At 45.6% G+C, this 21,088-nt stretch overlaps 1 protein-coding gene across 1 annotated transcript; it reads right to left on the reverse strand.

Moving 5' to 3' along the window:
• Nucleotides 1-4,833: 4,833 nt before the first annotated feature.
• On the reverse strand, nucleotides 4,834-21,026 carry LOC309392991 (neuroblastoma suppressor of tumorigenicity 1-like). The gene is made up of 4 exons (XM_081954701.1): nucleotides 20,479-21,026; nucleotides 12,168-12,356; nucleotides 8,072-8,183; nucleotides 4,834-7,406 (listed from the first exon to the last, which is right to left on the reverse strand). Exons 2-4 carry the CDS (start codon nucleotides 12,332-12,334, stop codon nucleotides 7,197-7,199), a joined length of 489 nt encoding a protein of 162 aa, XP_081810827.1. The 5' UTR covers nucleotides 12,335-12,356; nucleotides 20,479-21,026; the 3' UTR covers nucleotides 4,834-7,196.
• Between the last annotated feature and the right edge of the window lie 62 nt (nucleotides 21,027-21,088).

Below are 21,088 nucleotides of genomic sequence, written 5' to 3' on the forward strand. Positions count from 1 at the left end.
TTCTCTTTCTCTCCCTCTCTCTTTCTCTCTCCCTCTCTTTCTCTCTCCCCTTCTCCCTCTCTCCCTCTCTCTTTCTCTCTCTCTATTTCTCTCTCTCTCCCTCTCTTTCTCTCTTTCTCTCTCCCTCTCTCTTTCTCTCTTTCTCTCTACCTCTCTCTCTCTCTTTCTCTCTCCCTCTCTCTTTCTCTCTTTCTCTCTACCTCTCTCTTTCTCTCTTTCTCTCTACCTCTCTCTCTCTCTTTCTCTCCCTCTCTCTTTCTCTCTTTCTCTCCCTCTCTCTTTCTCTCTCCCTCTCTCTTTCTCTCTCCCCCCTCTCTCTCCCTCTCTCTTTCTCTCTCTCTCTTTCTCTTTCTCTCTTTCTCTCTCCCTCTCTTTCTCTCTTTCTCTCTTTCTCTCTTTCTCTCTCTCTCTCTCTCTCTCTCTCTTTCTCTCTCTCTTTCTCTCCCTTTCTCTCTCTCCCTCTCTTTCTCTTTCTCTCTCTTTCTCTCTCCCTCTTTCTCTCTCTTTCTCTCTCTCTTTCTCTCTCTCTTTCTCTCTCTCCCTCTCTCTCTCTCTTTCTCCCTCTCTCTCTTTCTCTCTCCCTCTTTCTTTCTCTCTCTTTCTCTCTCTCTCCCTCTCTCTCTCTCTCTCTCTTTCTCTCTCTCTTTCTCTCCCTTTCTCTCTCTCCCTCTCTTTCTCTTTCTCTCTCTTTCTCTCTCCCTCTTTCTCTCTCTTTCTCTCTCTCTTTCTCTCTGTCCCTCTCTCTTTCTCTCTCTTTCTCTCTCTCTCCCTCTCTCGCGCTTTCACTCTTCCTTGCTAGGAATCTGGGGATCCCCACCTCTCTCCAGTCGCTGGGGTATTGCCACCAGCTGCCCTGACCCTCATCCTGGGCGGCTGGCAGCCCTTCCCCATCTCCTACCTGTAGCCTGTCAGGTTCTCTTACAGAGGAGATTAAAAAAAACGAGGATGAGAGCGAAGCAGCAGCCGTGAGCCTCCCTTGCCTGCCCTGTTTGCCTCGCTAGGCTGGCAACGGTTGGCGTGGCGAGTGCCTCTCCCCTTCCCCTTCTGGAGGAGCACCGAGACCTCCCCGGAGACGCAGAGCAGGGGATCTTTTTCGGCACGGCGCTGGAGAGCCGAGCAGCTGGTTTGTGCTGGAGAAGGAACGAGAGGCAATCTGGGGATCAGATTGACTTTCAGCTGACTGCCGCTCGCTTGCTTGCTCGGGAACAGTTTGGGAGGGCGAAAACGCTGGGGGCGGGTGGGTGGAGGGTGGGAATGCTTTGGAGGAGTCGAATCGGGGCCCTGGGCTCTGCCCATTCAGGAATGCCAGCTGGGGAGCGGTGGCAAAGGAATCTGGGGAGCCAGGAGCGTGCCAGGCAAATAACAGGAATAAAAATTTAAAAATAGGAAATAGGGAGGCCAGGTGTGCATCTCTGCAGGTGGTCGATTCTTGGGACGTGAACATCTCCTTGGCCACTCAAGTGGACGGTTGTACGTTTCCTTTTCTAAAGGACAGAAGAATTTCGGGGCAACACGACAGCAAGCGTTTCAGTGTTTGAGGGGCTGCCGTAAAGAAGAAGGGGGTCAAATTGTTCTCCAAAGCACCAGCAAGAAATAACGGATGGAAGCCGATCAAGGAGAGAAGCAACCTAGAATTAAGGAGAAACTTCCTAACAGGGAGGAACAATTAAACCAGTGGAACAGCTGGCCGCCAGAAATCGTGGGCGCTCCCATCACTGGAGGTTATTGAGAAGAGACTGACTGGGCAGTCACTTGTCTGAGATTGTATAGGTTCTCCTGCTTGAATAGAGGGCTGGACTAGAAGACCTCCAAGGTTCCTTCCAGCTCTATTCCTATTCTATTCTATTCTCTCCTCTCCTCTCCATTCTATTCTATTCTATTATCTCCTCCCCTCTCCTCTCTATTCTATTCTATTTTCTATTCTATTCCATTCCATTCTATTCTATTATCTCCATTCCATTCCATCTATTATTCTATTCTATTTTCTCCTCCCCTCCCCACCGCTCTCCATTTTATTCTATTCTATTCTATTCTATTATCTCCTCTCCTCCCCTCCCCTCCCCTTCCCTCTCCCTCTCCTCTCTATTCTATTCTATTCTATTCTATTCTATTCTATTCTATTTTCTATTCTATTCTATTCTTTTCTATTCTATTCTCTCCATTCCATTCTATTCTATTATCTCCATTCCATTCCATCTACTATTCTATTCTATTCTGTTTTCCCCTCCCCTCCCCTCTCCTCTCCTCTCCATTCTATTCTATTATCTCCTCCCATCCCCTCCCCTCCATTCTATTCTATTCTATTCTCTATTCCATTCTTTTCTTTTCTATTCTATTCTCTCCATTCCATTCCATTCTATTCTATTATCTCCATTCCATCTATTATTCTCTTCTCTTCTCTTCTCTTCTCTTCTCTTCTCTTCTCTTCTCTTCTCTTCTCTCCTCCCCTCCCCTCCCCTCTCCTATTCTATTCTATTCTATTTTCTATTCTATTCTTTTCTATTCTATTATCTCCATTCCATTCTATTCTTACTCTCTTCTCTTCTTATTCTCTTCTCATTCTCTTCTCATTCTCATTCCATTCCCATTTCATTTTCAATGTGACTTACGGCCGTTTTCATACGACCACTGGAGCTCCCTCCCCATAGTCGCATGATCAAAATTCAGATGTTTGGCAACCGTCTCGTAGTTGTGACGGTCTTGGGGTTCACCTGGGGTCACGCGATCCTGTTTTACGACCTCCTGACAGACATGGGGGGGAAAGTCGGTTTCCTAACAACCTAACAACGGCAGTGGTTCACTTAACGATGGGGGGCGGGGCAGAAAGTTCGTAAAATGGGGCAAAGCTCACTTCTTGACAAGCGTGTCGCTTAGCGGCAGAAACGTTGGGCGCGACGGTGGTCGTAATGTGGAGGACTGCCTTTACAGACTCCAACCCAGCGCTTCCGTCAGCTGCTTTGCATCATCCGGAGAAGCCCTGACTCGATGCCGAGCAAGCTAACCTATTGCTGTTTTGGGAGACAATTCATGGCCAAGCATTGCTCATTTAACAAGGTGTTTGACTAGGAGGGTCTAACCTACTGGGTTTTTTTTCCCCCACCCACACAAATGTTTCAAAAATAGTCCTTTCTCTCCCCCCACCCACCCCGGTGAAGCCAGGAACCAATTATCTCAGCGGTTTTGGATGGATTTCTGTACCTCGGCAGCTGTGTTCTGACCGAAGCTTCCAAAAAGCATGGCGCAAACTCCTTGTCCCGACCGAAAAACCCTCTTATTCATTTCCTGTGAATTCGGCTCGTTCACATCCAGCAAAGTCTTTCCGGGGAGGATTTACGGTCACAGACCTTCTCTGGCTTGGAGAGCTGCCAGGCCGAGATCTGCAGAACTTGGCCAGGAGTCTCGGAGAGTCAAGAACAAAATGAAGCGAATTAATGATCTCCTGCAAACTCCACTCCCCTTTCGCTCCTCTTTTATTTCCTCTGGGAGGGGCCGTTCATCGTCCTTACCTGTGGCCTTACTCCCAAGTCAACCCCTATTCTTTAGTTGTTCCCTTCGTCTGGCAGCTCTGCGCATGCGCACACTGGGAACAGGCTCCAGCTGTTTGTCTGCCTCACTGATGTTTGACTCCGAAGGCAGCTGATAACTGGCATACGGCTCTGGCCCCCTTCTCTGCGTCCGACATAGAGCCCTCATCAGAGCCTTCTCCAGACTCCAGGACTGGCCCAGGTTCCTCCCCAACCTCCTCACTGTCCGAATCTGCTGCCAGATCTGCTGGCCGCTGGCGGGCCACAACAAATTGACTGGACCGGACAAAGATCAGGTAGCTTTTGACTCCTGTATCATTTTCATACCTGCTAATAGACTGGGGGCAAGGGAACGTACCTGTCTCACACTGCAATTGTCCTCTTTTCCATATTCTGGAAGAGTTGGGTTTTTCTTAAACTGTGGTTTTTATTTTAAAATGCATTCAGCCTATTTTAATCCACATGGGTCTGTGTGAACAGCGTCCCGGCACTGGGCATTTTCAGTTTGTGTGAAATGTAGTGAATTCGGGAAAAACGGAGACTTCGGTGTTTAGGTGAAACTTCCCCGTTGCAGCACCCACATTTTAGAGTCCTGGACAGTGGTGGGATTCAATTTTTTTTTTACTATCAGTTATCTGGGCGTGGCGTGGCTTTGTGGGCATCGCAGGGAAAGGATACTGCAAAATGCCCATTCCTTCCCCAACCCACTATCCCGCTTTCCAGCTTCGTTCTCCTGTTCAGAGCCACGAAAGAAGATCGGCTGGGAGGCAGCAGGGGCGTGGCCAGCCTGTCTGCCGGTTCTCCGAACTACTCAAAATTTTCACTACCGGTTCTCCAGAACCTTTCAGAACTGGCTGGTCCTGATGCCTCTGAAGGGAGCCGCAAATTGTTCTTGCCCCCTGTAGTAAAACTGAAAGGCTTTTGAATTGCGGAAGGGGCATGGGAGGGGAAGGATACTTCAAAATCCCTATTCCTCCCCCACTCCTGGGGGAACGATACTGCGAAATCCCCATTCCTTCCCCAACCCACTATCCCACTTTCCAGCTTCATTCTCCTGTTCAGGGCCATGAAAGAAGATCGGCTGGGAGGCAGCAGGGGCGTGGCCAGCCTGTCTGCCGGTTCTACGAACTACTCAAAATTTCCACTACCGATTCTCCAGAACCTTTCAGAACTGGCTGATCCTGATGCCTCCGAAGGGACCCACAAATAGTTCTTGCCCCCTGTAGTAAAACTGAAAGGCTTTTGAATTGCGGAAGATTTGCATCCCCCGAGTAGAAGCCCCTGAACAAGAAAGTTGAGGAAAACTGTAAAAGTTCACACTCTAATTTATTTAAGGTGATGGTGGCAGTGGAAAATAGCTACATAGATTTTAAAAAAAAACTACACAGTGGGTGTGCGTAAATGAATGAATGTGCATTTTACCGCCTCGGAGGCCTTCCTCTCGGTTCAAGAGAGGGAAGGGAGCCGGTTTGTGCAAGGCCCCGTGTGAGCTCCGTGGTCAAGACTGAAGACAAAAACGCCGTGAGAGAAATATGACAACCTTTTCGGACATAACACAGATCCTAGATTTGTTTTGGAAGGAATGCCCAAGGGGACTGCTGCAGAGGAAGGATTTAATGTTTCGATGCTGGTTTGGCTCATTCGGTTCCAAACGAAATCCTCCCTTTCCTTCCTTCCTTCCTTCCCCCTTGTTTTCCAAAAATCCCAGATGTTCTCCACGCCTTCGTTGGCTTGTTAAAGTGCTACTTGGAAGTAAAGTCTGAACCGGAACCACAAGAGATAGAAAGTAAAAACAGAGGACAGGCAGGCATTAAACCTGTTGTAGGGACCGTTGCTACAGGGACGTGGGTGGCTCAGTGCCTAAGACCCTGAGCTTGTCGATCAGAAAGGTCGGCAGTTCGGCGGTTCGAATCCCTAGCGCCGCGTAACGGAGTGAGCTCCGGTTCCTTGTCCCAGTTTCTGCCAACTTAACAGTTCGAAAGCACATAAAAATGCAAGGGAAAAAATAGGGACCACTTTTGGTGGGACGGTAACAGCGTTCCGGGCACCTTCGGCGTTGAGTCATGCCAGCCACATGACCACGGAGACGTCTTCGGACAGCGCTGGCTCTTCAGCTTTGAAACAGAGATGAGCAGCGCCCCCTAGAGTCGGGAACGACTAGCACATATGTGCAAAGTGGAACTTTTACCTAGGGACCGTTGGCTTCCAAAACACGGCTGCTTTTTAGTCGATCCAAGCAACAACCAACCGCAACAGTTTCTTCAAAGCAAAAGGATGCCCCTTACCCCACAGCCCTCTCCCCCTAAAGAATAGAACAGAATAACAGAGTTTGGAAGGGACCTTGGAGGTCTTCTAGTCCAACCCCCTGCTCAGGCAGGAAACCCTGCACCACTTCAGACAAATGGATATCCAACCTCTTCTTAAAAACTTCCAGTGTTGGAGCAGTCACAACTTCTGGAGCTGGTGATCGTGTGTGAAAATGTGGGGGCTGCATCTCCAAACAGTGTCAGCTTCAGCATCAGATCAAGGAGGATCAAAACCCCATCTGCAAAGGCAAGAACACCCCCCCCCCATGTTTTTTCCTCCTCTTTCCAACAAACGTGACTGGATTCATGGCAACTCAAGAATTTGAGCTCCAGGTGGAGAGGAGAGTTGTCTGAACACGCTTTCTCAAGTAGCTTCTGTGTGCGCTGTAGGGATCGCATCCTGCACGCTGGCGGATGGGAGTTGCGACTCAAGCTCCTCTTGAGTGAGAAAAAGGGGAGACATTATCTGGGCACCACGAGCTCCAGGCCAAAAGCATGGGTAGATGACTTGGATAGCGTCCTCCAGAAATTCTGGGCTACAACTCCCATCCCAGAGCCTTCCTGGCTGGTGTGATGGAAACTGAGGCTCACGACCCCTGAGGACCCCAAATCTGGCTTGGATATTGCCTTTCAAAACATACATTCAAGATGCTCCACGCTAGCGAAGGCCATGAAGAAAGCTTCAGAAGTAAGATTGTCCTAGGATTTAAACTGGGGTTACAGTGGTTTCTTATTCACGGCCCCTTCTTCTTCATCATCTCAGCCCAGCTACCACAGGGAAGAAAGTTTAAACAAGGGTGCGCTCCGTTCTCATTAATACTGCTGAACAAGGTTCTTCTCAGTCTGGTATACATCTATATCTATCTATATACATATAGGGGGAAAGTCCCTTCCCATATTCCTAGGTGGCACCCCAAGGGACACGGCAAGAAAATCCATGTTTCTTTCTGCCCGATTTTGAGCAAGGATCTCAGAGCAAAGGGAAGAAAGATGCCCCCCTTCCTGTCGGCAGCCTTCCACTTCATCATCCCTAAATCTGGAACCGACGGAATCTCCACCGGGGAATTAAAAAAACGGTTCCCTTTGCAAGCTCACAACGGTGACTCCATCTTGGCAGGAAAAGGGGTTTTGGTTCTCCAGTGAGCCTTCATCCTTCCGATCCCAAATCCAGATGTTGTCGCCTCCCCCGCCCCCAAGCCCAGTTTCCTGTTCTCTCCCGGATGGCAAAAGGGCTCCCCGAATTCTGCGCCTCGTTTTCCCTTTTTCTCCACATCAGAACAGGATGGAGGTTTGAGAGAGGAAAGAGAGGGAGAGAGAGAGAGAAGCGGGGAGAAAAATGGAGGAGGTGGGAGCTCCCAGTGGAAGTTCAGTCATTTTGGGGGGGGCCCTGGAGGTTGGCGGCCTCGCCTTCAAAGAGGTGGATGAAGGGAGAGTTGGAGGCTTCTTGATGGGGATGATCTTCGATATTCGAGGGGGGCTGGACCAGCGCACACGCCTGGCAGCTGCAGTGCAAGATTTTTTCCACCAGTTTGTCCACCTTGAAGTTGTGTCCGATTTGGGGACAGTCCAGCGAGACCTGGGAAAGAAAGGAGGCAAGATGAGGAGATGTGCAGCAGCCTCAAGGATCCCCATCTTTAGGAATCCTAGGAGGTGTCCCAAACCTGACTTTAAAAGCACCAGATTCTCCTCTGCAAAATTCGGGTTATTTATTTATTTTTTTGCTTCTCCTTGGGCAATCCTAGCTGGGAATTTGCTACGCCCCTTAGCACACATTCAGCCACCCTCCCTCTGTGCATCCGTAAAGAGAAGGACTGTGTATTGCCCACGCGCCCTTTGTGCAATCCGCATCCTTAGGTAAAGGTTCCCCCTCGCACATACATGCTAGTCGTTCCCAGCTCTAGAGGGAGGGGCTCATCTCCGTTTCAAAGCCGAAGAGCCAGCGCTGCCCGAAGACGTCTCCGTGGTCATGTGGCTGGCATGACTCAATGCCCAAGGCTCACGGAACGCTGTTACTTTCCCACCAAAGGTGGTCCCTATTTTTCTACTTGCATTTTTTACCTGCTTTCGAAAGGCTAGGTTGGCAGAAGCTGGGACAAGTGACGGGGGCTCGCTCCGTTATGTGGCGCTAGGGATTCGAACCGCCGAACTGCCGACCTTTCTGATCGACAAGCTCAGGGTCTTTAGCCACTGCGCGTCCCAATCATCTGCACCCTTCCCCCAGGGCAAAACGTAGAGACTCACAATTTCCCACTGGATGTTCGAGGGCATGCAGGAGTCGCAATGCACCAGGGACTCGGTCGACTGCGGCAAAGTGTTGGGGACGCTGTAGCTGAAGCACTGGCCCATGCAGGCTCTGGGGAGAGGAGGAGGAAGAAGAAGGAATTAGGAATATATTTGGGTGGGACTCGGTGTCCTGGGTCTGCCCGATGCCCACAGGAGGGGGGGGGGGCATTTGGAGGGGAAGATTTGGCACGGCACAGAAGGAAGAGTTCCAACTCTCCCTTCCAACTCTCTTAACCTATATCTGAACGGCCAGCTAATATTTAAAAGATCGCAGGCACTACCAGAACCCCAGCACTGGTGGGCTCCTATGGGCGTCCTTCCCAAGGAAAGCCAACAGCCATGGGAATTGCCGTCCAAGTTGAAATAGAATAGCCAAGAGTTGGAAGGGACCTTGGGAGGTCTTCTAGTCCAGCCCCACCGCTCAAGCAGGGAACCCTCTAACATTCCAGACAGGTGGCTCTCCAGTCTCTTCTTAAAAATCTCCCGTGTTGGAGAACCCACAACTTTGGAGTCCCCTGATAATGCAGAGACAGTCACTGCTGACCATCGGGCCTAAAGGTAAGAGAGAACCTTTACGGTCATTTTTCTTTTAACTGTGAGCACACTGGCTGACATGAAAAATGAAATATACATCTTCCCATACACACACAAACACATATACCTATATATACATATGAATATGTATATATATTATTTTTAATGTTGCCTTTTTATATTTGTGTTGTATTTGTGCTGATAAATAAATAAAGGGAGACTAGTATAGATCTATTTCAAGCTATTTAGCTCTCATCAGCTAGGTTCAAAGCCCAGGTTCAAATCCCAGTAAGGGTATGGTTAGCTGACGAGAGCTAAATAGCTTGAAATAGATCTATACTAGTCTCCCTTTATTTATTTATCAGCACAAATGCAACACACACACACACACACACACACACATATATATATATATACACATACACATATACACACATACATACATATAACACACATATCACACACATACACGCACACATATATATACATATACATACATGTATACACACATATATAACACATACACATGTATACATACCAGTGGTTGGTTTCAATTTTTTTAGAACGTCTTCTGTAGGTGTGGCCTGCTTTATGGGAGTGGTTTGCTGGCCATGTGACCGGGTGGGAGTGGCTTGCTGGCCATGTGACCAAGTGGGAGTGGCTTGGCAGTCATGTAACTGAGTGGGCATGGCCAACTTGTAAAATGTGGTGAAACTCACTTAACAACGCTCTTGCTTAGGAACCAAAATGTTGGTTCAGAAACTCTGGCATTTGAAGCGTGCAAGTCTTAAAGCTGTCAATTTACAAGGCCCTTGCACCCCTAACCCTTTAGAAAAAAAAACCAGGTGTGTTCGAACTTGACAGCTTTAAGACTTGTGGACTTCAATTCCCAGAATTCCTCTTCCAGTCATGTTGGCTCAGGAACTCTGGCATTGAAGCACACAAGTCTTAAAGCTGTCAATTTATAAGACCCTTACGCCCCTAACCCTTTAGAAAAAAAACCCAGGGGTGTTCGAACTTGACAGCTTTAAGACTTGTGGACTTCAATTCCCAGAATTCCTCCTCTCGCTCTTCATCTTGATGGTATGCAGACGGCAGGGGGGAGGGAGCTGGAACCGGTTCTAAATGGCACTGTAGATTTGTGGAACATCTTCTATAGAAGGGGTTAGAACTGGCAGGAACCCACCCATGATTCATACACATACACACATACACACATATACACACACACATATATAAATATATACATATACATACATACAGCAGCCTGAAGATGGTGAGTGAGACCTCACCGAAATGTTGCCAAGACAATCTCAATCTTACACGGGAAAAGACCCGAATAGAACAAGACCAGCATACCTACATATGTATACACACATATAAAAGACACATATATACACACCTATACACACGTACACACACACATGTATTAACAAGACCAATATTTATATTTGTTTTCATAGATTTTCACGGGTGTCGGTATGCTGGTCTTGTTGTATTTGGGTCTTTTCCCATGTAAGATTGAGATTGTCTTGGCAACGTTTCGAGGAGGTAACACTCGTCATCTTCAGGCTGGTGCCTTTGTGCGAGCAAAACGTGATCGAAGCTGCCGTTTTATAATCCTACACGGGAAAAGACCCGAATACGCCAAGACCTGCATACCTATATCCGTGAAAATCTACGAAGACAAATAATATAAATATAAATATTATAAATATAAATATAAATTAACTGAAGTCCCAGGTTCGAATCCCAGTAAGGATATGGCTAGCTGATGAGAGCTAAATAGCTTGAAATAGATCTATACTAGTTTCCCTTTATTTATTTATCAGCACAAATACAACATTATATATATATGTGCGTGTGTGTGTGTGTGTGTGTGTGTTACAACCCCCTGGTATGCCCAAATATGGGAGGGAGCTCACTACTCCCTCTTTCTGTCACAATACAACAGCACAAATACAACACACACACACACACACACACACACATATACACACACACACGTGATGATACCTCCCGCCTACCAGACAGCAGGAAACCAGCCCTAGTCAACAAACGAGCCCCACCCACCACCCAGGCCGTTACAACATGAAACAACAATGGACACACAGCCAGCACCAATCAGCACCAATCTACCAATCATGATACAACCACACAACCAATCATTCCACTTACTGAAAAAAGCCAGCACTCCACACACACACACACACCAAGATTTATAGAAAGACGGCAGCTCCGACCACGCTTTAAGCCCAAAACCCAGCCTGAAGACGGCGAGTGAGACCTCGCCAATACAACAAGACCAGCATACCTACATATGTATACACACATATAACAGACACACATATACACACCTAAACACACACACGTACACACACACGTATGAATATATACATGTACATCAGTGGTGGGTTCCTGCCGGATCGCACCGGATCGCGCGCGCTCCCTTTCGGCGCTAAACCCGGAAGTACGGTCTTGCCCCGCCCCTGGCGACGCGATGACGCTTGCCTGTGCTCCACCAGCTCGGCTGGGAACGGAGACGTTTCTCTGCTCAGCAATGTCTTCAGTGGAGTGGTGGCAGCCTGGCAGGCTGAGCCTGCGTCCCTTTCAGGCGCTCCGCTCCGCTGAGGAAACGTCTCCGTTCCCAGCCGAGCTAGTGGAGCGCAGGCAAGTGTCGTCGCGTCGCCAGGGGAGGGGCAAGACCGTACTTCCGGGTTTAGCGCCGAAAGGGAGCGCGCGCGATCCGGTGCGATCCGGCAGGAACCCACCACTGATGTACATATATATGTATGTATGTATGTATGTATGTATGTATGTATATATATATGTATGTACACACATATACGTATATATATATAAAACACACACGCACAGTGGAAAAAGGAAACTTGGGAGAGTTTATAAGGTCGATACTGTGTGGAACAAAACTGTGACCGAATTTGGATGCTCTGCTTTGTGTCCCACGAAAGCCCCCCCCCCTCCAGAAGGCAGCGTCCCAGGCGATCCTGCGGGACCCTGTTCAAGCATCGCTTATGTGCCACATCCTGGATAGGAAGGAGTGAACTGCCAATGATCTTTTCTGCCGTCCTCACCACTCTCTGCACTGCCTTCCAGTCTGAAGCAGGGATGTTTCCAAACCAGACTAATACAATACGACAGTATGCTCTCAATCGTCCCTGTATAGCAGGGGTGTCAAACTTGTGTCATCACGGCCGCATCATGGGACTCCCCCCCCTCCTTTTTGCTAAACCGGGAGTGGGCATGGCCAGTGCGTGACACCTCCTGGGTCACCTGCTTGACAGTTCTGCTCTATAGAAAGTGGTGAGGACAGGAAGGGAGGAAGCGATATTTTTTCCATGCGACGCAGAAAATGCATGTCGCGCTGTGCCCGCTTCATTGTTGTCTCGCTGTTGCCTAAGCCCACAATTGTGGGTCCCTAACAACGCAAAGAGAGCAACGTCTGACCACCCGACCTTAAAAGAGACGGCGGAATCATTAGGCTGAGTTAGGACCATACCTGTTTTGGATGGATTTAGTATTGCATCCATTGTGTCCGATAATTTGGGTGATGTTCTTGGCCTCGCACCAGGCGTTCTTGTCCGGAAACAGGGCGAGTTTGTTAATATGAGACGGGGCAGCTAAGCTCAGGCAGGGGAGGAACGCGCTCAGCAGAAGTCTTAGCATCGTGGCTGGCACCAGCGGAAATCTAGATGTGGGACCAAATGCATTTTTTTAAATGGTTGGAAAAGAACTTTTTCCCCCCTCCTCTGTCTCGCACCCTGCCAGTTCCTGTCTCAAACTTTCCAGGCTATACACCTGTAGGACGTAACGACTACAATTGAGCCCAACATTTCTGTGGCTAAGCGAGACGGTGGCTAAGTGAGTTGTGCCCCATTGAACGACCTTTCTTGCCGCAGGTATTAAGTGAACCGCTGCGTTTATTAAGTTAGTAATAAAAGGCCGTTAAACGAATCTGGCTTCCCCATTGACTGGGTCGCAAAATCAATACGAGTCAGCCGCCCAGCGTCCCGGTTTTGATCATGTGACCACAGTCGTAAGTGTGAAAAACGTTCCTAAGTCCGTTTTTTCGGGTCTGTTGTAACTTTGAGCGGTCACTAAATGAACTGCTGCAAGTCGAGGGCTACCTGTATAAAAAAAATCCACCAACCCTCAAGATTATTTATTTTTCAAAATCCTTCCATATTTCTAAAGAGAGATTCTTCGGCCTCTTGTCAAGAACTGGAATTGTTAAAAAAAAAAAAAGATTGTAGTCCATAGTGAGTTTGTATTTCTGTGCCTGAAGACATTTGCATAAATCAAACACTCTTTTCAGCAGTTCATCTAGGAATAAAAATCCACCTCCTGAAGTAATGTAAATAAAATAGATGCAATACGGAGAAAATGGAATTTTTTAAAAAATAAAGCAATAGACTACTTATTTTTTTTTAAAAAAAATGGAAGGGTGTTAGGCAGCTTTTCTTGAAGGCAGGTAGAATTTTATAAGGAAACCACAACAAATCATTTCAAGAAAGGGTTTAGAAGAGCAGAAGTGTGATTGAAAAAGAGTTTTACACTATAATTCAAAATTCTTACGTAGCTAAGCTGGAGGGAAAAAAAAGACTGCAATTTAGCATATGGCCAGCAGGGGTCACTGTCAGGAAAGGCAAATTGATAAATCTAGTATGGATTTTTTTGGAGGGGGGGCAAAGTTTGCTTCAAAAAAAAATAAAGATAAAGAAAATAAAAGTAAAAACTACATATTCTGTGTTGTCTTCCTGGAAATATCTATATTGTTTTCTCGGCAAAAATACAGGTTAAATAGTAAAGGTAAAATGCACCTCCTGAAGTAGTATAAACAAAATAAGTTAAAAGGAAAAGGTTCCCCTCCCACATATGTGCTAGCTGTTCCCGACTCTAGGGGGCACCATTTCAAAGCCGAAGAGCCAGCGCTGTCCGAAGACGTCTTCGTGGTCATGTGGCCGGCATGACTCAACGCCGAAGGCACACGGAACGCTGTTCCCTTCCCATCAAAGGTGGTTCCTATTTTTCTACTTGCATTTTTTTACGTGCTTTCCAACGGCTAGGTTGGCAGAAGCTGGGACAAGGAACGGGAGCTCACTCCGTTATGCAGCGCTAGGGATTCGAACCACCAGCCTTTCTTTTTTTATTATGAAAGGTTTTTTATTTTCATGTAAATATCCACAAGTATACCATTATATCTTAACAAGCACTGTTCCCTTCCCACCAAAGGTGGTTCCTATTTTTCTACTTGCACTTTTTACGTGCTTTCCAACAGCTAGGTTGGCAGAAGCTGGGACAAGTCACGGGAGCTCACTCCGTTACGTGGCGCTAGGGATTCGAACTGCCGAACTGCCAACCTTTCTGATCGACGAGCTTAGCGTCTTAGCCACTGCGTCCCAAAAAATATAGGTTCGGGTTAGATTATTCTGTGAAGTTTGACTTCCCAAACTACATGGTTGAGATTCCCTGGTGGTGACTTGTCCACGGAAAAAACTTGGCCGTGCCCTTTCCTTTAGTAACTTGTTCTGGGTCTGTGAATGTTTTTCCACTCTGATCTAAATGTTTAATCTCACAAACATTTCTTCCGTCTGGGAAGCTGGTAACCAATGCAGGGCTGCCCTAACCATGAGAGAGAAATTGGGCTTCTAAGCCAAAGATGTTATCTACATATTACAAAATGTTTCCAAAACCTTTCACCAATCCCTGCTATTATTTGACATTATTTCCACGATGAGCAATGTTCTCTTCATGAAAGTACTCCAAAAATGTTTGAAAAAAAAGCCTTAAGCAAGATTGTTTGAGTCCTTATTATTCGGCTGGGACGATCAACCACAGAACGGGGGGGGGTTGATTTTAAGGCATTAAGATGCTATAAATATTTTCATATTTTCCTCTACATGGCCGTCATTCGCGGATGCGGAGCCAAACGGGATCCAGAACCAGACTAAACCCAGCAATTGACGTTCTTCCGGAGAAGGAATTCTGAATTATTTGGGATAACCTAGGTGAGTTGGCAATTTATAATGCTGCCGGTGAAAGATGATGCATTTTAATAAAAGGAAAGGCTCTAGCAAACTCCTTCCGGGTTAGGGATGGAACTGTAAAATCGAGCTAATACTTATTGGACTGATCTGGGGGGCGGGGGGAGTCTGGTTTGCATGGTGGATCACAAGGAAATGGGCAAAGATTTGGAGTTAGAATAGGGATTTGCAGGAAGAGTCTCTGGAAGAGGAATGGATAAATGGTGAAAAAACCAAGGGTCTGCATTTAGGCAAGAAAAACGAAATGCACAGGTACAGTATAGGTGGTACCGTGCTCAATAGTAGTAACTGTGAGAGGGATCTTGGAGTCCTAGTGGACAACCATTTAAATAGGAGCCAGCAGTGTGCAGCAGCTGCCAAAAAAGCCAACACAGTTCTAGGCTGCATCAACAGAGGGATAGAATCAAGATCACGTGAAGTGTTAATACCACTTTATAATGTCTTGGTAAAGCCACACTTGGAATACTGCATTCAGTTCTGGTCGCCACGATGTAAAAAAGATGTGGAGACTCTAGAAAGAGTGCAGAGAAGAGCAACAAAGATGATTAGGGGACTGGAGGCTAAAACATACAAAGAACGGTTGCTGCAATTGAGTAGGTCTAGTTTGCATAAAAGAAGGACTAGGGGAGACATGATAGCAGTCGTCCAATATTTGACGGGCTGCCACAAAGAAGAGGGAGCCAAGCTATTTCCCAAAGCACCAAAAGGCAAGATGAGAAACACTGGATGGAAACTAATCAAGGAGAGAAGCAACGTAGAACTAAGGAGGAATTTCCTGACAGTGAGAACAATGAATCAATGGAACAACTGGCCTCCGGAAGTTGTGAATGCCCCAACGCTGGAAGTTTTTAAGAAGAGATTGGAGAGCTATTTGTCTGCACTGGCTGGCGAATCAGTTTGATTTCAGGAAATCAAGATGGGCTTAACAGAAGATGATAAGCAGGTAGACAGACCGGCTCGCAGGTGTATGTCTAATGTCTTCCTTTGGATAATGACATTTTGTAAGGCATGGATGCTGCAATTACGATGGAATCAATACATCGGCCTGGAGTCCACCCCCTCCCCCCCGAACCCATTCAGCATATTTGCATCTTTTTAATGTATTGCTCGCTCCTTCCTAGCCTCTTCCCGATCATTTGGGAAAGATGTAATTCTACTTTAGGAGTTGAGCAAGGTCGATCCTCCTCCTTAGGGTGAGGGCGAGGGCGGCCTGCCAAGCGAAACGAAATTAGGGCAAAGATGAAAGGTGCCAGCGGCGAAGCCAAAGCAGGGCAGAAAATCTTCGTAGCGAGAAGCGTTTTGCTTCGCTTTGGGAAGAAGACCAAAAAATGCGCAGCCGTGCCAGATCTGTAACTCGGTGGGAAAGAAGAACCATTCACTCGCCAACGCATCATTTGCTAGTGACTTTGCATGCATCTTCTTACGTGTACAAATCTAGAGAACCAAGCCCCTCCATCTCTCTTTCTCTAGGTAAGGCTGAAGAAAAAATACCTGCATCTTTGCAAAAATGCAGTTGGCATCGAGAGTTCAAATTGCTTTCCGTCTCGCAATTCGAAGGTGGAATTTATCTCATTTGGGCAATGGGCTGAGGAGGATAAGCTCAGATGCCATCAGAAAGAAACAGGACTTTTTTTAAAAAAAATGGACCGTCATATTTTGCTCTTTCCCAATCCTTGGCTTTTTTTAAAACACACACACACACACACACACACACACACATTCCAGTAAATAGCCCAGTTGAGGGGGGGAATGCTAAAATTATCATTTTTGAACAGGAGAAATTTTTTCTCTTTTATTAGAAAAGGACAGCAGGTGGGATATGGCTAAACCGTTGAAAAGAGAATTTATTTCAAGAAAACCAAGCTAAAGAAGAATTTAAAGAAGAATAAATGTAAAGACTTATAAGGAACATTTATAAAGAAGTTATAAATTTAAAAGCAAGATGCTTAGCGGACAGATAAAACGACAAACAAATCCTCCATTTTTGCAACCGATGAACTTCGAAAACATAACATTCTATTTATCCCCAAATTAATGACCCCCCCTGTAGTAATAGGGACATTGCAGGACCCAACTTAAAAGCTGCATTATTACAAGCAAATAAAATAAAATAAAATAAAAGTATGCAGGTAAAAAGACAAGAAGCAGAGAAAGCGGATATCCAATTCCTTCAATTGTAGGTGATGAGGCAGCATTAATTTATGTTCTTTTTAGTATTTATTTATTTCTGGTATGTATGCTTTGTCTTAAAGGGCTCACGCCAAGACAATTTAAAAAAAAAATCAGAATCAAATCCTAACTGTATTTTAAAAAGCCACCAAAATGCAAAGATAACCCTTCCTCCATCCTAAAAGGGGGAGTCACTAAGTCCAAAACCACATGGGAATAAAATGTCACTTTTAACCTGTCCACGAAATTGCAAAGTTTTACTGCAACAGTGTGCCTGAAACGATTTCTAAATTGCTGACACGCAGGGAGGTGAGATGTTAGGTCTGCTGGTGAGAACCACAAGGATGCTCAGAGATCGGGAGGCGAACTTAGAAAAAAATGTGTTTTGCTCGCTTCTAACTTGGTTTGCGCATCCAGAAAAGTTTAAGACCCTCAGAAACGCCATTGCGCGAGGGTGACCCCCCCTTGCAATCGTGGCTACTTCTGGAGAAAGCGGTCTCTTTTCTCCAGAAAACCAGGATCACAAGGGGGTGGGGGAGTAGCAACCAAGGTTAGCTTCGAAAGAGAAAGAGAAGGAGCCAGTCGGCACCCCGTAAGTTCCCTTTGGGGAGACCAATGGATGGAAGGAATTAAGGTAACCATCTTTAGCTTCCAGTTTTCCTATCCCGGCATCCTGGGAGTGGAGCTGAGAGCATCAGAGATTCCCACCTGGTTTCCTCTCCAAGTCCTAACTTGGCCTGATCCGGTTTGACTTCTCAGGAGAAGACAAGACGAGGCACGTTTTCGGATTGAAAAGCCCAAAGAGAGAAACCAGAGTTCCGTTTTAGTGGGAAAGCAAAAAGTGTTTGCAACTTTAGAAAAAAGAACAGGGTGATGAAAGAAATCAGGGGGGAGGAGAAAGAGCTTCTTGTAAATACAATACAATACAATACAATAGTAGAGTTGGAAGGGACCTCGGAGGTCTTCTAGCCCAACCCCCTGCCTAGGCAGGAAACCCTATACCGTTTCAGACAAATAGCTATCCAACATCTTCTTAAAGACTTCCAGTGTTGGGGCATTCACAACTTCTGGAGGCAAAATGAGGATGTAGTGGTGTGGGGGGAGGACACAGACTTTTTAGAAGCCCCTTCCTCCCCTCTCTCTCTCCAAGTATTAAGAATCTGCTTAATGGCTTCTGTTGTGCCTTTAAATAATTTCTGCTTTCCCTTTTGAGTGTCTTACTACTTTTAATTTAAATGGTTTGGTTGCCCCTTTAAGAAGCCAGACACAGAAGGAGGAAAGCAAAGTAGAGCCTTCCTATCCAGGGGCAGTCTACCTCCCATAAACAATTCAACCACCCAATGCTGGAAGGACAAAGTAAAATGGGATATGTGTCATTCGATGGATTTCAAACCACAGATTTTAAATAGGGTTTTCCCGTATTTATTATTATTTTTTAAACTGACTTCATGGGTAGCTTCATTTGCTTGGTTGGTCCAATTTGTGTTTTTCTCAAATTTAAGGGCGGGGAAAAAAACACCCCTAATTGAAGCTGTTCTGTGACTGAGCCTTATTCGATCCGGATTCTCGTTAAGTGGATAATAACAGCCGCTGCACAAAATTCCCAGGGAGAAGTTATATTAATGGTGTAAAATCTCTAATAAAGCAGATTTGGTGGTCCAACTATTTAGAATCCCCTTAAAACAATACAGAGCTTTTAACCCCTAAGGCAGCCCAAGTTAATGTCATTTTTAACAGAGGTAATAATAGGGTGTTTTTTTTAAAAAAAAAAAGTCCCTTTGGGTAACCGCACGCTGTGTTTTAACTTTATTGTTTTTTAACAGTAAGAAGACAATTTGTCTACTGGTTGTTGAAAGACAATGCTTTTTCCCTCCGGTATTCGAAGTCAGGCCCAAATTAATACATTTCTGATCCTCCTTTTTTCATTCTGAGTCAGCGGTAAGGGAGAGAGAGAAAGAGAGAGAAAGAGAGAGAAAGAGAGAGAAAGAGAGAGAGATAGAGAAGATTAGAAGATGTTCCTTAAAACATTTGCTGCCTGGGATTTAACACGGATATTTTTTTCCCCTTTCTGTTGTTGAGCGGAGAAACGATTGAGGAAAGGCAGATGGAAATATTTTAATGGCTGCAAAGCCAGCATTTTCTCATCTGCAACTGATTTATTTGTTAGATTTCTCCTCTTTCAACCCATCCATCACAGGGGAGGATAAGAAGTGGGGGAAGTGTGTGGCAATTTTAAAAATATCTGGTCTTGATAAGTGGCGAAGAGGTCTGCCCCCCTTTCATACAACACCCCCTTGGAAAGGGAGGGTGAAGAAGAATTATTATTATCTTATGGACTAGCATCTTTGACCTTTTGCTACCTGGCACAGGGAGGGAAATAATTTTGAAATTGCTCCCCTCCAACACAATCTTTTGGGATTGCTGGTACGTTTAATATCTGAAAAGGAAAAAGTACATTATTTTTGGGGGTCTCGATCCATTCTGATATGTCCTGTTCTTTGCCTGTCTTTTCTAGGTGAATCTCCGAAGGTAACTTTGTTCCCGTGATTGACACCCCAAATAAACACACCCACTTTCCAAGGAGAAAAACAAGGTGTGCAAATGTTTACAGCAAAGAAGTCACCAGTCAAACTCCCTCTTCCGACATGGTTTTTTTTTTTCCCCCCCCAGATCGCGATTGTGCAGAATTCTCTCCGAAACATAAATGGTAAGTGATGAATTTTTGAAACGCAAGAAGAGCTGGCCATATCTCCCTTTGGGCAAACGATGTGGAATTTCACATTTGTTTCCTTTTAAAAGTTTGGAAGCTGGAAGTGTATGAATCACATAATGCTCGTGTGTGACTTGAGCTGTGTTTGTGAACCTGTAAACCATGACACGAAACAGGCAGTTACATCCACAAAACAGGTTGAAGCATTTACTGCAGACCCCCCAACTGTACACAGTCCATGATCTAATCAATGACATCTTAAGGATTCAGGGGGAAAAAGAAACACCTTATTAGATTATCAGCGAAGGAAAAAAATCAAACCTTTTCCCCGACCTCTTAAGGATTCAGGGGAAAAAGAAAAAAGAAACACCTTGTTAGATTATCAGCGAAGGAAAAAAATCAAACCTTTTCCCCGACCTCTTAAGAATTCAGGGGAAAAAGGAAAAAGAAGCACCTTATTAGATTATCAGCGAAGGAAAAAAATCAAACCTTTTCCCCGACCTCTTAAGGATTCAGGGGAAAAAGAAAAAAGAAACACCTTGTTAGATTATCAGCGAAGGAAAAAAATCAAACCTTTTCCCCGACCTCTTAAGAATTCAGGGGAAAAAGGAAAAAGAAGCACCTTATTAGATTATCAGCGAAGGAAAAAAATCAAACCTTTTCCCCGACCTCTTAAGGATTCAGGGGGAAAAAGAAAAAAGAAACACCTTATTAGATTATCAGCGAAGAAAAAATCAAACCTTTTCCCCGACATATCCTTTTATAAGTCGAATTTAGCATGAATTGTGCCCGAGTTAAGACTCAGTTAGTGAATAATGTCACAAAACGGTTTGTAAATCTGAAAGCGGGATGGGTTATTGGGGAAAGGATTTTAAAAATTGACTCACCCTCTGGAACAGGGGTTTGATCCGTGGGAAGAAAAAAGATCTCTTGCGAGCAGCCAAAGATTAAAAGAGGTTTATCCAGCCAAGTCCGCAGGAGAAGCAGCTGAAATCCAGGTTAAATCCGCGTCTAATAGAACCTTCTAAAAGTTATGTTTGCGAGAGCATCCCAGGATAAAAAGAAAAACCAGAAAGGAAGAAGGAGACAATTAGCATTGGAACCTCAAGAAAAAACTTAACTTTCCGTGCCAAATTTGCAGAGATTCAGACTTCCAGTGAACTGGGAGTAACTTTTTATCTCTCTGCGATCAACCTTGTCAGCGTAAAAAACCCCAGCAGCAGGAGGAAAAACCTTGAAATTGTCCCAAAGATCCAGAAACGGAGGCAAAAATCACAAAACTCCTGTAGACTGGAGCAGTGGAGGTGGAAGGGAATAAAAATTAGGTTTTTTCGAGCAAAAACAGAAGCATGAATGAGCCTTCCTGCTCAGGGAGAAGCTGCTTAGAATTTGCTGCTTCCACAAAGTTTCCGCAGCATCTTAAGGCAGAGTTTAACTCAGTTAGTCCGTCCCTCAAGAGGAGGATGCATGGGCTTGCTTATAATTCGGCCTCATTTC

The sequence above is a fragment of the Natrix helvetica genome (assembly GCF_964273705.1).
Source record: "Natrix helvetica genome assembly, chromosome: 5".
NCBI classification, from domain to species: Eukaryota; Metazoa; Chordata; class Lepidosauria; order Squamata; family Natricidae; genus Natrix; species Natrix helvetica.